Consider the following 16,632-nt stretch of genomic DNA (forward strand, 5'->3'; position numbering starts at 1 on the left):
TAGGCTGTAGCTGATAGTTTTACTTCATCTGCATATATCTTAAAACTTGAGGTGAAGATTTGAAAAAAAATGTGGCTACTTTAGATATTAAAGACAGTGCAGAGCGTATTTGTGGTAAGAGCCATTTATACTACTTTCACAAAGAGATATGTTTTCTGATAACTTCACTTAATATTTTGTCAGCATTTTTAAGTATTCATTTTCTTTCAGGCTTCAAGATACATGCCCGATACTTGTGTAATTAGAGCTATACAAAAAATCATCTGGGCATCAGGATGTGGGGCATTAGATTTGGTATTTAGCCCAAATGAAGAAATCACAAAAATTTATGACATGGTAAGAATTGTGACAAAACTGTATTCCTTTTATATAAAGGTTAATTGTGCACTAAATTTTCATCATCTCTGCCATCCTTTAAAGACCTGGTCATCTGTGTCTATTAGTTTTGGGGTTATTTTGTTTAGTTGTTTTTTTTTTTATTTTATTCACCTGACGAAAAACCATGCTGCATGGTCACGTGATCACGGGGAGGGACAAAAGGAGAGGGAGAAGCCACCTCCAGCCTGAGCAGGGAGCTTGATGTGGGACTCAGTCCCAGGACCCTGGGATCATGACCTAACTCGAAGGTAGATGCTTAACCACTGAATCACCCAGGCATCCCTGGATCTTTTAGTTTAAAGTAAACATATAGCTGTAAGATAATAATACATCATTTATTTTGAAAATAAAACACTTCAGTGTATTTTAAATTAATGAGTAATTTATTTTGATTCTAACTTTACAGATCCTCACTGCAAGCATTGAGCCAGACATGGAGGATGAACAGGTTTGCTGTGAAGCATTGGAAGTGATGACATTATGTTTTGCTCTAATTCCAACAGCCTTGGATGCACTTAGTAAAGAAAAAGCCTGGCAGACATTTATCATTGACTTATTATTGCACTGTCCGAGCAAGTAAGTGATTTTTTTAATCTAGAAGAAGGCTGACCTTACTCATTTCAGCAGAAAGGAGTATTTTGATCATAATTTATCTTAGAAGTCAAATAAGGAAACCTTTTAGTTTTCTGCATAGTACTTTGATATGTAGGAAACTTATATTTAACGTGTTTGACTTAACCTAAGTGGACAGTTCAGTGGCCTTAAGAACTTTTATAAAGTGTCATGCAGTCAACACTATCTCCTAAATTTTTCATTATCCAGACAAAATTTTTTAAATGAAAATACCCATTTTCCAAACCTTCCACCCATTCGTTACCTCTGATCTATGTACTATCGCTGTCTACTTGCCTATTACAAGTAACTCACATAAAAGGAATCACATAGTATTAGTCCTTTTGTGCTTGGATTGTTTCATATAGGATAATGTTTTAAAGTTCATCCATGTTGTAGCATATTGCAGAATTTCCTTCCTTTAAAGCTGAATGATCAGTAGATAATTGATGTACATACAATGTTTTTGCTTACACAGTTCATCTGTTAATGGATACTTGGCTTGATGGATACTGCTGCTATGATAATTGCTGTGAACCCAGATATCTGTTTGAGTAACCGTTCTCAATTCTTTTGAGAATATGCCTTGGAAATAGATACTACTTGGTAATTCTATGTTAACCTTTTTTGAGGTTCACAAAACTGAGTTGCACAATGACACAGTATATTATATTGCCATAAGCAATGTATAAGGGTTCTAGTTTCCTCCATATCCTCTCCCATGCTTGTTATTTTTTTAACTTTCTTTAAGGTAGTAGCCCTCCCAGTAGCTACTACGTAACATTTTATGATGTTTCGGTTTTTATTTCTGTATGTGGTGTTGAGCATTTTTTCATGAACTTATTTTTTGTTTAGTGTGGCAGATGTCTTTTAAGTCCATTTTTAGGAGCACCTCTATTGTTCAGTTGAGCATGTGCCTTCAGGTGAGGTCATGAACCCATGCATTGAGCCAGAGCCTGGCATGTGGTTCCCTGCTCAGCTGTTCTCCCTCTTCATCCTCCCTCTTCTTGGAACTTCTTGGTTCTTCCTCTTCATCCTCCTCCCACACCCCATGTTCACTTGCTCTCAAATGAATAAATAAAATCTGTTAAATAATCAATTCATTTTGAAACTGGATTGTTTATATGAATTTTAGAATAGGCTTTCCCTATTTCAGCAGCAAACACCATTGGAATTTTGGGAGAGATTACATTATATCTGTTGATCATTTGGTGGTATCGACATTTTAATGTGAAGCCTTTCAGTACATCAGCACATATTCTTTTATTTAGGTCTTCCATTTCTTTCAACACAGTTGCTCCTTCTTAGTTATGTTTATTTATTCTTATTTATCTTTTTGCTACTATTATAGGTAGTATTTTTTTCTAATTTCTTAATTGTTTTTTAATTGATTCATTGCTACTATATTATGTAGAGAAACAAGTGATTTTGTGTATTGATTTTGTACTTTACAGTTTTGCCAAATTCACAGTCTTTATCAACTTTTCAGGATTTTATCAGTATATGAAATCATGTCTCTTCCAACTAGAGATAGTTTAACTTCCATCCCCCCAATTTTTGTGTTTCATTTGCCTTTTCTTTGCTTTACGTTCTTCTATGCATTGAATAGAAAAGATGATAACAGACATCCTTCTCTTGTTCCTGATAGAGAAAGCATTTAGTCTCTCATCATTGAGTAGATAGTAAGTCAAAGCTTTACATATAGGATCTTTATCCTGTTGAGATTTTCTTTTTATTCTTTAAGTGATGACGTTCTACAACCTAGGTGAGGTTCGGTGGGCTGAGGTCCAGAGCCAATGACCAAGAAAGAATTCTTGAAACATCTTTGGTGCAAAATGGTGGTTTATTAAAGCATAGGGACAGGACCTGTGGGCAGGAAGAGCTGCTGCCCCGGGTTGTGAGGGATGGCAGGTTATATACCTTGCGGTTGGGGGAAGGTGAAGGGAAGGGATGGGAGGTTTCAACAGAATTTTCACATGTTAAGGAGGTGTCACATTCCTGCTATCAATCATCTTTGTTAGTGAGATTTAGGACATTTGTAAGCCAAGGGAGACTCCCTGTCTTGCAGGATTGTGATCCCTGTAAGTTAACTATTTGTTCATGGCAGTCAGGGCTGCCTGAAGGATGCTACACATATGACTGAGGGGAGGATTGGAGATTGGGTGCAAGGTGCCACCTTTTGCTTTGTCTTCAGCCAGCCTCTTGCTCCCTCATCATAAGTGTTTTTATCATGAAAAGGTTGGAATTTGTTTAAGTTTTTTCCTGAATCAATTGAGGTGGTCACAGAGTTTTTTTCCTGAATCATATTTATGTGATGTGTCAAAAATTGTTTGGTTTTTTAAGATTTTATTTATTTGACACAGAGAGAGGGATAGAGCTCATAAGCAGGGGGAGAGGCAGGCAGAGAGAGAGAAAGAAGCAGGCTCCCTGATAAGCAAGGAGCCAGACATATGGCTTCAGTCCCAGAATTCTGGGATCATGAGCTGAGCTGAAGGCAGCCACTCAGCCAAATGAGCCAGCCACTCAGCCACCCTTCAAAAACAGTTCTATTAAAATAAAAATAAATTTATTAAAATACACTGATTTATATGTTGAAAATCTCACATTATTAGGATAAATCTTACTTGGTCATTTGGTATAATATCTGCAATATACTTAAAATTTTGGTTAATATTTTGTTGAGTAATTTTGATATGTTTATTATTGTAAAAAATATGTAACACTAAATTTCTGAACTGATAGTTATGGATTAAATATAATTATATCATTTCAAGAAGCTCTGGAATTGTTTAATCTTGCAGAAGTGAAACAATATACTCACTAATCTAAATTACCCACCCATGGCATCACGAGTTCTCCTCTTTGGTACATACCTTTTTATTCTCTGTTCCTGTGATTTTGACTACTTCAGGTACTTTATATGATTGGAATCATAAAATATTTGTCTTTATGTCACTGGGATACTTGCTTAGCATGAGGTTGTGAAGGTGTTTACATATTGTAGCATGTGACAGGGTTTCCCCCTTTTTAAGACTGCATAAAATTCCTCTCTATGTATTATCACATATTCTTTATTTATGTGGTGATAGACATTTGTGTTGCTTCTGTCTCTTAGCTATTTGAACAATTTGGTGATTAATGTGGGTGTTCAGACATCTCTTCAAGAAACTATTTTGAATTCTTTTGCATATATACCCAGAAGTGGGATTGCTGGGATCATAGTGATGAGGGAGCAGGAGGCTGGCTGAGGACAGAGCAGAAGCTGGCACCTCGCATCCCCCTCTCCACCCGCTCCCCTCCATAGTATGTGTAGCATTCCTCAGGCACCCCTGTCTGCCGTAAAACGATAAATAGTTAACTTGCAGAGATCACAATCCTGCAAGACAGGAATCTACCTTGCTCTACACAGATCTAAACAGGGAGATTACCTTATCAATAGCACAAATTTCCAGAGGCAAATAACTCTCAGTTCCTGATGCCCTAATGTCTCCCTCCCCATCATAAACTGGAGGAGCCTGAGGTAGAAGGGAGGGTAAATGATAGCAGGATCATAATACCCCACCAAGAATCTCCCAAATATCTTGATGTTAATGGCTGACCTAAAGACAACATTGATCAAGCCACAAGGGCACCTTGTAGGCCCTCTTTAACAAATGAAAACTCCGTGGAAACCTCCCTTCCCCTCACCTATCCCCAACCGCAAGGTATATAACCTGCCATCCCTCACAACCCAGGGCAGCAGCTCTTCCTGCCCACAGGTCCTGTCCCTATGCTTTAATAAACCACCATTTTGCACCAAAGATGTCTCAAGAATTCTTTCTTGGTCATCGGCTCCGGACTTCAGCCCACCGATTCTCACCTAGGTTCTACAACTTCATCAGTAGTTAATTCTGTTCTTAATATTTTGAGGAATCTCAGTACTCTTTTCCATAGTCACTGTACCATTTTACATTTCCCCCAACAATGCACAAGGGTTCCAGTTTTTCCACATGTTTGATGACACCTATTGTTTTGATAGGTGGGTGCATCCTACTGGGTGCAAAGTAGCATCTCATTGTGTTTTGATTTACATTTCACTTACGAGCTTTTCATATGCTTGTTGGCCCTTCTGAGAATATTTGTATTTCTATTCTTAAGGGGTTATTGGTCTTTTTTATATAGTATCATTATCTGACTTTGTTGTCATCATGATTCTGGCATTATGGAATAAATTTCTGTAGATTCTCCCTTCAAATTGCTTACAAAAAATTACTGATTTGTTCTCATTCTTCTGTAGTAGTATTCACCACTAACCCTTTTCAACTCCTAGGCTTTTTTTTTTGAGGGGAGGGATGTTTCTTGATAACTGTTGTAGTTACTTCATTGTTAGAAATCTGTTCATTAATTTATCATCTAATTTTTACAATCTCTTCTGCTTACCTTTAATTTAATTTGCTATTCTAATTTACTTTGCTATTAACTACTTTTCTGTCTGAAATTATAGTCATTTGAATTATCCCTTCCCTAGATTTCTTTTAGTATTTGTATATAATGTCTTCTCCAACATTTTAATTTTAATCTGTCTTCAATATGGGTTGAAAATAAAAATATATTTATAAAAAATTAATATAAAAATTTATAAAAAATAAAAATATATTTTTAAAGTATATACTAGGCTGTAACATGTTTATATGCTTTGACTGTGTATTTTTTAGTGTATTTAGACCTTTGAGTTTGAATATTATTAATATCTTTGTATTATTGGCTCCCACATTTCTGCTTGGATTTTGTTCATTTTCTCATGTTCTTGATTCTTTCTCCTTCACTTTTTTCTGCCTTTTCTTTCTATATTTTTCTTTTAAGTAAATAAAACTGTGTAACTTCTTACTAGATTTCCTATACAGAGCTTATCTACACCAGTGGTTTTTCCCAGAATTTGTAAATTGCTCATAAGTATTAAAATTATCACTTGAAAAGGACTAGCAGAAAGTTTCCTTGATGCGCATTATAATTTTGAAGAAAATTTATTTCTGAAAAAGCAGATATAGAATCTTTAAATATTGTACTTGATCTGTAATTTTTTAAAAATTTCCTCAGCTTTATTGAGGTGTACTTGATAAATCAAAGATGTATATACATAAGATGTACCAATGTGATTTTCTCCAGTATGTACATTGTGACATGATTACTGCAGTCAAGGTAATCAGTGTATCCTTTGCTTTACATAGTTGATTTTTTGCATAGTGAGGACATTTACAATCATCTGTCAGCAGATTTTAAGAACACAGCAGGTTATTAAGGATAGTTACCAAATTGTATGTTATTTTTCAAAAAAATTTGTTAAAAGAAAATTTTGTGCCTTTACCATCATTCTCCCAGCCACCATTGTACTCTCTGGTTTTAAGTGTGAGTGTTTTATATTCCACATTTAAGTGAGATTAAGCAGTTGTTGTCTTTTTGGGTCTAGCTTATTAATACACTTGGCCTCTTGTGCTCCGGGTTCATCCATGGTATCACAAATGGCAAGACAACTTCTTTTTAAGAGGCGAGCTATACTCCATTGTATATGTCTATCATATTTTTCTTATATAGGCATCCATCATCAACATATCCTTAGATTGTTTCCATGTCTTGACTATTGTGAAAATGCTTCAGTGATCATGAGAATGTAAATATTTCTTCAAGATACTGATTTTATTCAATTGGATATATATCCAGAATTGGGATGCTGGATGATATGTTTTATTTTTAGTGTTTAAAGGAATCTTCATAATGTTTTCCATAACAAATATACAAATTTACATTCCTACAAACATTGTACAAGGGTTCTCTTTTATCCACATTGTTGTAAACACTTGGTATGGTGACTTTTTTGAAAATAGCCATCGTAACAGGTCTGAGATGATAACCTGTTTTGGTTGGATTTTTACTTCCTAATGATGAATCACATTGTTCTCACATACCAATTCACTATTTATATATTTATTTGAAAAATATTTCTGATTGGGTACTTTCCCCTTTTTAGGTACTTAATTATTTTGCTATTGAGCTGCATCAGTTTATATTTTGAATATAAACCTTTCACCAGAAACATATTTTGGAAATATATTCTCTCATTCTGTGGGTTGTCTTTTCATTCTGTTGGTTTTTTTTGCTGTGTACAAGTTCTTTAGTTTGATGCAGTCCTCTTTTTTTTTTCTTTTGTTAATGGTTCTTTTGATGTCATACACAAAAATCAGTTCAGAAGACCCATATCAAAAGCTTTTTCTCAAGGTGTCTGGTGGGTCAGTGGGTTAAGTAATCCACTTACTTAAGTGGGATCCATCCTGCGTCTGGCTCCCTGCTTGGCGAGGAGGTTGCTTCTCCCTCCTTCTCTGCCTGCCATTCCCTCTGCTTCTGTGCTCACTCTTGCTCCCTCTCTTTCTTTCTCTCTCTGTCAAATAACTAAAATCTTTTTTTGAATTTTTTTTATTTCTTTTTTTTCCCCAAGAATTTTTGTTTGTTTATTTGGCAGGGAGAGACACATAGCAAAGAGGGAACACAACCTGGAAGAGGGAGAAGCAGGCTTCCTGCCGAGCAAGGAGCCTGACCTAGGGCTCTATCCCAGGACTCTAGGATCATGACGTGAGCAAAAAGCTTAACCACTGAGCCACCAAGGCACCTAAGGGTCTATTATTTGAGAGACACAGCGCAAGCAGGCCGAGTGGTAGAAGGATTGGGAGAAGCAGGCTCCTTGCTGAGCACAGAGCTTGATCCCATGACCCTGAGATCATGACCTGAGCTGAAGGCAGACACGTAATCAGCAGAGCCTGCTGGGTACCTGTCTCTGTTTTCTTATTAAGTTTAAGATTTTAATTCATTTTAGACTGATTTTTATGTGTGGTGTGAAATAAGGGTCCTTTTCATTATTATGCATGTGTATTTTCAATTTCCCCAACACCATTTTTTGAAGAAACCTTACTTACTTTCCTTTGGCACCCTTCTCAAAGACGAGTTGCCATTAAATGAAGGGCTTTATCAGTTTTGTCCATATCATATATATGTAGACTCTATGTAAGTAATATGGTGTTGATTACTGTAGCTTTTTAGTACAGTTTGAAATCAAGAAGCAAGATGTCTTTGTTCTTAAATCAGGATTGCTTTGGTTATTAGAGGTATTTTGTGGCACCATATGAATATATGATTGTTTTTCTGTTTCTGCGAGCATGCCATTAGTATTTTAGTAAGGACTGTGTGTTGAAGTGGATTTGGGTTCCAGTGGACATTTTAGCCATATTAGTACTCCTAATCCATCAATATGAGATGCCTTTCTTTAACTTCATCAGTGTTACAATTTTCAGTGTTCAAGTCCAACATCTCTAAGTTTATTCTAAGCTTATTCTTAATTCTTCTGTTAATATTGTTAACAGAATTGTTTTCTTAATCCCAGTGTGGGGCTTGACATTGCCCCATAAATCTTACAGACTTATCACTCTTTTTATTTCTTTTTTAAGTGGATGATTTCAAATGATCTCTCTTACCTGATGATTTCAAATGACCTCTCTTACCCATCTTACACTCCGTGTATCCTTGTTTCCATTTCATTTGTTTTGTTCAGCTTTCTGTTGTTTTTTTCTTTTTTTTCTTCCATTTCATTCTTTGTATTCTTTAGCTGCAGAATTTCTTTTTGGTTCTTTTCAAAGATTTCTGCCTTTCAGTCTTTGTATTATGTTCATGTATTATATTTTTCAGTTCAAACAGTTACTTTGAATTCTTTGCCAAGCAGTTTGTAGTTTTTCATCTCTCTGGACTCAGTTACTTAAAGATTATATTATTAATTGATGGTGTCACGCTTCCTTGTTTTTCCATGTTTTAATCACTTTGTGTTTTGTGTGCATTTGAGGGAGCAGTCACCTTTTCCAGACTCTACAGGCCGGAAAGACATTAAAATTCTTTAATTACTTTTTAAATGTGGTTGCCCTTGAATCTGCAAGAACACCGTACAAGTTCAAGAGTGTGGCAAATTCCTTCAAACATAGAATTTCCAAGTTCTCCTCCTTTTCTTTGTAACACTGTTGTCATTCATTTCACTTATTCATACTTAGCAAGTTACTGTTCCATTTATTATTTTGAACACATTATTATCTATTAACTAAGAAAAAGGAAAAGAAACTATTTTCCCCTTAATTTAGTACTTCTCTGAAGTTCCTTGTTTCTTTGTAGAGATAAAAATTTCAGACTTGTATCATTCTCCTTCTTCTCAAGTACTTCTTTTAACATTTTGCAGACAAGTCTACTGGCAATTTTCCTTATTTTTTGTCTGAGGAAGTGTTATTTTTCATTTAATTTTTAATGATACTTTTGCTGTATACAGATTTCTAAGTTGGTGAGTTTTTTCTTTCAATGCTTTAAATATTTCACTCTATTCTCTTCTTGCTTTCCTGGTTACTGAAAAGATGTCCAAGGTAATTATTATTACTCCTCTATCGGTAAGGTTTTTTACTCTTGCTTCATTCAAGATTTTTCTCTTTTTCTTTGATTTTCTGCAATTTGAATATGAAATGCCTACACACAGATGTTTTTGGTACTAGTTTTCCTGGTGTTCTCCGTTTCCTTGATCACTGACTTCAGAGTGTCACTGATTTTGGCCAGTTCTCCATTGTTATTGGTTGAAATGTTTTGTTTCCTTCTTATGTACCCCATTACCCATGTTTTCCTTTTTTTTTTTTTTTTTTAAGTTTTTATTTGTCAGAGAGAGAGAAAGAGCATAGGCAGGAGAAATGACAGGCAGAGGGGGAAACAGGGCTCTCCACTGAACAAGGAGCCTGATGCAGGATCCCAGAACTCTGGGATCATGACTTGAGCCGAAGGCAGACACTCAACCAAATGAGCCACACACGCATCCCGTGTTTTACTTTTTGTAGTTGTCTCCCGATTCCTGGTATTTTTTCACCTTTTTCTTTTTTCTTTGCATTTCAGTTTTCAGAGTTTCTCCTTTTTTTTTCAAGATCATTGATAATTTTTTTCAGTTGTATAGCTTGATGAGCCTATTACAGTTCCCTCTTCATTTCTGTTACAGTGACATATCTATAACATTAGTTTGATAGAATTTCTGCTATATTATTTACATTGCCCCCATGTTCTTACATGTTCTTTATTTTATCTATTAGATCCTTTGGCATATTAATGATACATTTTTCAGATTCCTAGTCTGCTAACTCTGATATCTTTGCTATATCTCTATCTGATTCTGATATTTGCTCCTTCCTTCAAACTTTGTTTTTCATTTTTCTTTAGTGTGTCTTTTAATTTTTGCTGAAAGCTGAACTTGATTTATTTATTAGATAAATGAGCTGTGTGTGGGGAGGTGCAAGGTGGGTTCCTCTTATAAATATTGGTTGTCAAAGGGTAAAATTTACTGTGCTGTCCTTGTTTTTTTGTTTTTTTTTTTGTTTGTTTGTTTGTTTTAAGATTTTATTTATTTGACAGACAGCGATCGGAGAAGCAGGTAGAGAGAGAGAGGAGGAAGCAGGCTCCCCGCTGAGCAGAGAGCCCGATGCGGGGCTTGATCCCAGGACCCTGGAATCATGACCTGAGCCGAAGGCAGAGGCTTTAACCCACTGAGCCACCCAGGCGCCCCGCTGTCCTTGTTTTTTTTTCTCTGTGTTGAGTTACATTTCTCTAGAGAAATCTTCTTTCATAAGATCTGAGAAATTTAGTTTTCTCTTTTGAAATCCATGTTATTATATGGGCTACCTATCCATGTGGATTAAAGGAAGATTTCTTATAGTTTCATGATTAAGTTACAAGCTCAGCTTTTGTTTATCTGTGAACATCTTAATTTCTTTCTCATACTTAAAATACAGTTTTGTCAGACATAGTATTTCTGCTTGATAATTTTTTTTCTTTGAGCACTTGGTGTTTATTTGTTGAAGGCCTCCTTGATGAGAAATAACACTGATAATCCTAGTGGGAATCCTGTGTACCTGATGCGATGCTTCTCTTGCTACTCTCAACATTCTTTCTTGTTGAATTTTGATAGTTCAGATATAATTATATATATAGATATAATATGCCCATTTCATCCCTCAAGTGGGGAAAATTTTTCAGCCTTTCAAATCTTTGTGGTGCTTTCTCATCTCTACTTTCACTCTTAACAGTGCATATGTTGGTCTTCTTGTATCTTGTATCTTCTTTTATCTTCAGATACTTTTTGATGGTATCTGACAGGCCTCTTAGGGTCTGTTCATTTTCATTCATTCTTTTTGCTTCTGACACAGTCGTTATAATTGTCCTTACATTATATTTGCTGATTTCTTAAACTTGGTACTCTCTATTCTTGCACTTTGCAGCTCCACAACTTTTTATAAAAGGGGGTTTCTTTTTATTTTTCTGTCTCTTTATTGTTTTTTTTTTTTAATAGCTACCTCTTTTCTGATGATACTCTCGTATTTTTTTCATTCTTTGAGCATTATTAAGGGAGTTTATTTTTTGTTTTGTTGTGGGGTTTTTTAAATTATTTTTAAGATTATTTGTTTGTCGGGCGCCTGGGTGGCTCAGTGGGTTAAGCCGCTGCCTTCGGCTCAGGTCATGATCTCACGGTCCTGGGATCGAGTCCCGCATCGGGCTCTCTGCTCAGCAGGGAGCCTGCTTCCTCCTCTCTCTCTCTGCCTGCCTCTGCCTACTTGTGATCTCTCTTCAAATAAATAAATAAAATCTTAAAAAAAAAAAAAGATTATTTGTTTGTCAGAGAGCGCAAGCATAGGCAGGCAGAAGGAGAAGCAGACTCCCAGCTGAGCAAGGAACCTGATGTGGGACTCCCATCCCAGGATGCTGAGAGCATGACCTGAGCTGAAGGCACACACTTAACCAACTGAGCCACCTACACATACTGGAGAGTTTTATTTTTTGTTCATATTACTTGTTTTGAAAGTCAGCATCTGGTTGTTCTGAGGGACATCTTCTGTTCACTTCTTTCCTTCACTGGACTTTCCTTTGACTTCTTTCCTTCACTGGGCTATGGTTTCCTGGTTCTTTTTATACATTGTGTATTTGGGTATTAGAAATACACAGTGTTGTAATTCTGGAAACCACATTTTCCTTTTGCCACAATTTTGCTTGCTTTTGATGTTATTATTGTTATATGCTATATTTGTCTGAGAAACTGCCTGCAGTGTATACTGAAGGTTTTCATAGGTATTTTCTGAAACTGTTGCCTCCCTTGGGTATATATGGTCACTTTCCTAAATTCCCCCATATATGTGTTTTCTGTTGAATGTCCTAATCCTAAAATGTCATGTTACACATAATAGGATAACAGAAAAGTGAAGTGGGAAAATCTGTCTGCCGTTTTTAGTGCTCTGGAGGTGCTAAACCAAAGGGAAATGGTTTTCCAGAATGGACTGGCATTTGAACAATGGCTTGAACAATGGCCTACATGATCAGAACAGCAACAACAATCAAAACACATATCTCTATTATTTGGAGGACAGACCATTGTTTCTGGAACATTTGCTGTTGTTACATGAGACAGCTTTTTTTATTGATAGATGGATTCTTGGTACTCTTTATTCAAGCATCTTCCCCAAATTAGCTTTTCATTTTAATTTTCGTTTTTTATATCTAAAATGAGTCTCATGTAGTTAACATACTTTTTTAAGTCATTTTGGCAATATATACCTTTTAATGGGGAACTCAGATATTTGGAGTATGTATTGAAACATTCCTACAGAAAATTGTGAAAATGAGACATATATCTGAAACAATTTAGTTACTATTTTGGAGAGTTTTTTGAACCCTGTCTTTGGCATTTATCGATTAGAAGGACTTTTAAGATCTTTAAAAGTTATTTAGCCTTACAATTGGGCAAGTCTAAAGGCATTGAAGTCTGGCTGGTAATCTGGTTTACTGAAACTTCAGCATGTATTATTTCTTCTCCTTGTTGTCTTCTTCATTTCTTATTAATACTTTTGTGAAACAGTAATGTGGTCAATGAAATCTCAGCTTCCATTCTAGGGTAACTGAAAGAAGAGGAGCAAGAAAACTGGATCCTTGGTCTCGGAGCCACTAATCTGGACTTGAAATAGAAAGCATACGTATCTTTTACACTCTGCGCCACATCATTGATACCCAAAGTTGTTTTGTTTTGGATTTTTGGTCCTGATAAAATTTTTCTTAGGATACCAAAGGTGCTAATGATTTCCCGGCAGGCAATCCAGAACATTTCTCAGGGGCTCTGATTGGGGTTGGCAGAATTTTTATTCTTAGGTTATTAAATAAGATTAGTAGTCAGGTGATGTTTACCTTTTGAGGAAATTCTAGGAAAATTAGAATGTGGCCATCTTGTATTTGTTTTAATTAGTCTCTTTTTCCAAAAAGGGTAAAATATATATATATATATTTATGCACAAGAAAATAAATACGTAACAGTAAGAATATTTAAAAAAGTAAGTGGTGCTACTGGACTAAATTGTAGGTAGAAGAGTCAGCTGAAACCATAAAACTTAAAATCCTTCAAATTTAAACCATAAATTTATTTCTGAGATCTAGCAGGTATCAAGACAAAAGCATGGCATTTACCACAGATACAAAATGTAACTTACAGTGCTCTTTAAGTCACCATTTAGCAGCTAAATAGGCTCTGTTTTTAATAGCAGACTCTCTCTTCATGAGGGAGCCTGCTCTTGTCAGAGATTTGAAATCACTATTCAGCAGCTGAAATAAAAAGACAAAAATGGAATTATCACTAAGGATAGATGGCAAGGGGAGCTCTACCAGCTAGGCACTTTTTCTGAATAAACAGACGATACATAATGGAGTTCAGGCATTGGCAGATTTGCACGGGTGTCAGTAGGTTGATGTTATTTGTAGATACAAGTCTTTCAGGTGAAACTGAATGTTTCAAGTAGGTGCATTTATCAGAGACTGTTTCTGACCAGCTGAGTTTTTTTGAAGCACCGTGGTTGTTTGCAGAATCTTTTCACTGAGACAGTTGTACTTATTAAGTAGTTTTTAAAGCTGATTTTGTTGGCTTTGTTTTATCCTGACCAGAGAAAAAGAGAAGCTCTTCCTAAATTTGTGAAAACTTTAATTTCTCATACTCAAATGGGAGTTACATCTGGCTTATAAACAAGTAGCATTTGCCAAATTAATAGCTTCTCACAGAACATCTCTTAAATTGTTGATTCCAGAATCACAGTAATAAACGAGATATTCTAGAGAGATAAACACATTATTGAACATTTTTAAAGATGCAGATAATAATTAGATGAAATTCTGGTACAGAAATTACTGACTTTGAAATTTGTTAAATACATGGTAATATATAAACAAGATAGCATTCAAATGATCCTCAAACTTTGATTTACATCAGAATCCTTGAAATTGCTTATTAAAATGTAGATTGCTAGGCCTCCCTTCCAGAGTTTCTAAATCAGAAAGTATAGATTGGGCTGAAGAATTTGTATTTTTAAGACATTCCCAAACAGTTTCCCACATAATGCTGATGATTCTCATCTGATGGTCATATTTGAGAACCACTGAAAAATCTCACATAGCTTCTTCTGAGTTTCCATGAATTACTTACTTCAAAGCACAATTCCTTGAAAACGGTTCTTTGAGAGGCCAGAAATAGAGTTTTTATTACATTTTCTATTGTCTCTAAAGCATTATCTAAGGTTTTTCCAAAGGACATTTTAAAGAATATCCTGCAAATAATTACACTTATTCACATATGTTTGTTCTTTGTATGTTTCATCATCACCACCATCAGTGCATACTAAAACTAGGTCAAGTCTTACATGAAGACACTATACCCCGTAGTTTCCAGACTATGGTTGCAACTTGAGGTTTCACTTCCTGAAAGATAGGTTTAACTATTCTATGTTCCTATCTCAGTGTTGAGTTATAAGTTACTACCTTGTGTTTTTGCAAGTTATCTACCCTGTTAAAGATAACCCAGTATCAAAATAATTCATTGGAGCTTTTCTGTTCATAAGTGTAATACATTAAATAGAAAATGTTTTTATTTCAGAACTGTTCGTCAGTTGGCACAGGAGCAATTTTTTTTAATGTGCACAAGATGTTGCATGGGACACAGGCCTCTACTTTTCTTCATTACTCTGCTCTTTACCATTTTGGGGGTGAGATATTTTTAAATTTACTTATCAGTGTGATTCATTCTTAAAATCAGGAACATTTAGGAAAGTACAGTTTTAATATTAAGATTTGCTTATGTGGGCATCTGGCTGGCTCAGTCAGTGGATTATGCTGCTTGATTTCAGGGGTTTTAAGATTAAGCCCCATATTGGTTGTAGAGGTTCCTTTTAAAAAAAAAAAATTTTTAAAAAGAAAGATTTAGTTATGCTTAGGAAATAAAATCTGTTCTAATAATTTCTGTACTGTTTGTAGACTGATTTTTATTTGCATTTTAGAAATAGTTTCTTGGAAAAGTAGAATTCAGTTTTATTGTGTTTTATGTCATTGGTATAAGGTGTTGCCACTTCATTTTACCATTTACCTAGATTTTGTAAAAATCAACATGAATCTTGAACATGACTTGAAAATTCATATTATAATTTATATTTCAGAGCACAGCACGAGAGAGAGGTAAACATTCAGGTGACTATTTCACTCTTCTACAGCACCTTCTTAATTATGCTTACAACAGCAATATCAGTGTACCCAATGCTGAAGTTCTTCTAAACAATGAAATAGATTGGCTCAAAAGAATTAGGGTAAGTGGTATAATACTCGGTTTACTATAACAGTTTTAAATCCACCCTATTAAAAGAGAGCTTTATGATTTTGAGTATTTATGTTAATAGAATATACAGCTAGTTTCATTTTATACAAATAGTTTACTTCGGTTGGGACTCAGAATTCTGATGTTCAGTTTCCTCCATTTTGGTATATTTTACCTATATTTCCCATTATCATATTTAGAATATTCTTAATTTTGTTAAGACATTAAAAACTGTCTAATGGATTAGCATTTACATTTAACTACCTGTGCCTCTCACTTACACAGAGTTCTTTTAGAATATATTTTTGAAATGAATAGCTTTTAAACTGTAGGTTAGCATTCTCCTGTTGGTCAGCTTTGGCACATTGACATTTTACTAATATTCCTGTTTTGAGGAGCTGTGATAGTCATTGTAGGATGTTGAGCAACACTCCAGCCTCTAATTATGAGGGGTGTCTTTCCTTCCCTCCCATTTGTGAAAGCCAGAAATATCTCCAAACATTGCCAGTGTCTTAGGACAAAATTCCACATTTAATGTTGAAAGAGTTCTATAGGTAGGAGAAATCACATGAATGGAAAGGGCTGGAATAATTACACCTGAGATAACACTTTCCTCCAGCTCCCTTTTGTTCTTGCTTGTAAGTTGTCATTTCTTGTGAATTACATTTCTTAACATTTCTCCTTTCACAGGATAACGTTAAAAACACAGGTGAAACAGGAGTTGAAGAGCCAATCTTGGAAGGTCACCTTGGGGTAACAAAAGAGTTACTAGCCTTTCAAACACCTGAGAAAAAGTATCATATTGGTTGTGAAAAAGGAGGTGCTAATCTCATTAAAGTAAGTTCTAAATTTTGGCACTATACTACTTACCATGACCTTTTAAATGTTTGTTAGCAAACATTGAACGCTATAGTATTTTGCATTGAGAGACCATCTTTGTT

At 35.3% G+C, this 16,632-nt stretch overlaps 1 protein-coding gene across 7 annotated transcripts in view; it reads left to right on the forward strand.

Moving 5' to 3' along the window:
- The window catches only part of LOC123394027 (probable ubiquitin carboxyl-terminal hydrolase FAF-X), a 156,075-nt gene that overhangs the window by 100,259 nt on the left and 39,184 nt on the right, over positions 1–16,632 (forward strand). For all 7 annotated transcript variants that reach the window (XM_045087484.1, XM_045087485.1, XM_045087482.1 and 4 more), the window contains 5 exons: positions 211–336; positions 785–954; positions 14,981–15,089; positions 15,537–15,683; positions 16,382–16,528. In XM_045087484.1, the coding sequence (XP_044943419.1) occupies positions 211–336; positions 785–954; positions 14,981–15,089; positions 15,537–15,683; positions 16,382–16,528 (699 nt within the window). The remainder of the gene's footprint in view (positions 1–210; positions 337–784; positions 955–14,980; positions 15,090–15,536; positions 15,684–16,381; positions 16,529–16,632) is intronic.

The sequence above is a fragment of the Mustela putorius genome, unplaced genomic scaffold (genome assembly GCF_011764305.1).
Source record: "Mustela putorius furo isolate JIRA1106 unplaced genomic scaffold, ASM1176430v1.1 tig00001149_pilon_pilon_pilon, whole genome shotgun sequence".
NCBI classification, from domain to species: domain Eukaryota; kingdom Metazoa; phylum Chordata; class Mammalia; order Carnivora; family Mustelidae; genus Mustela; species Mustela putorius.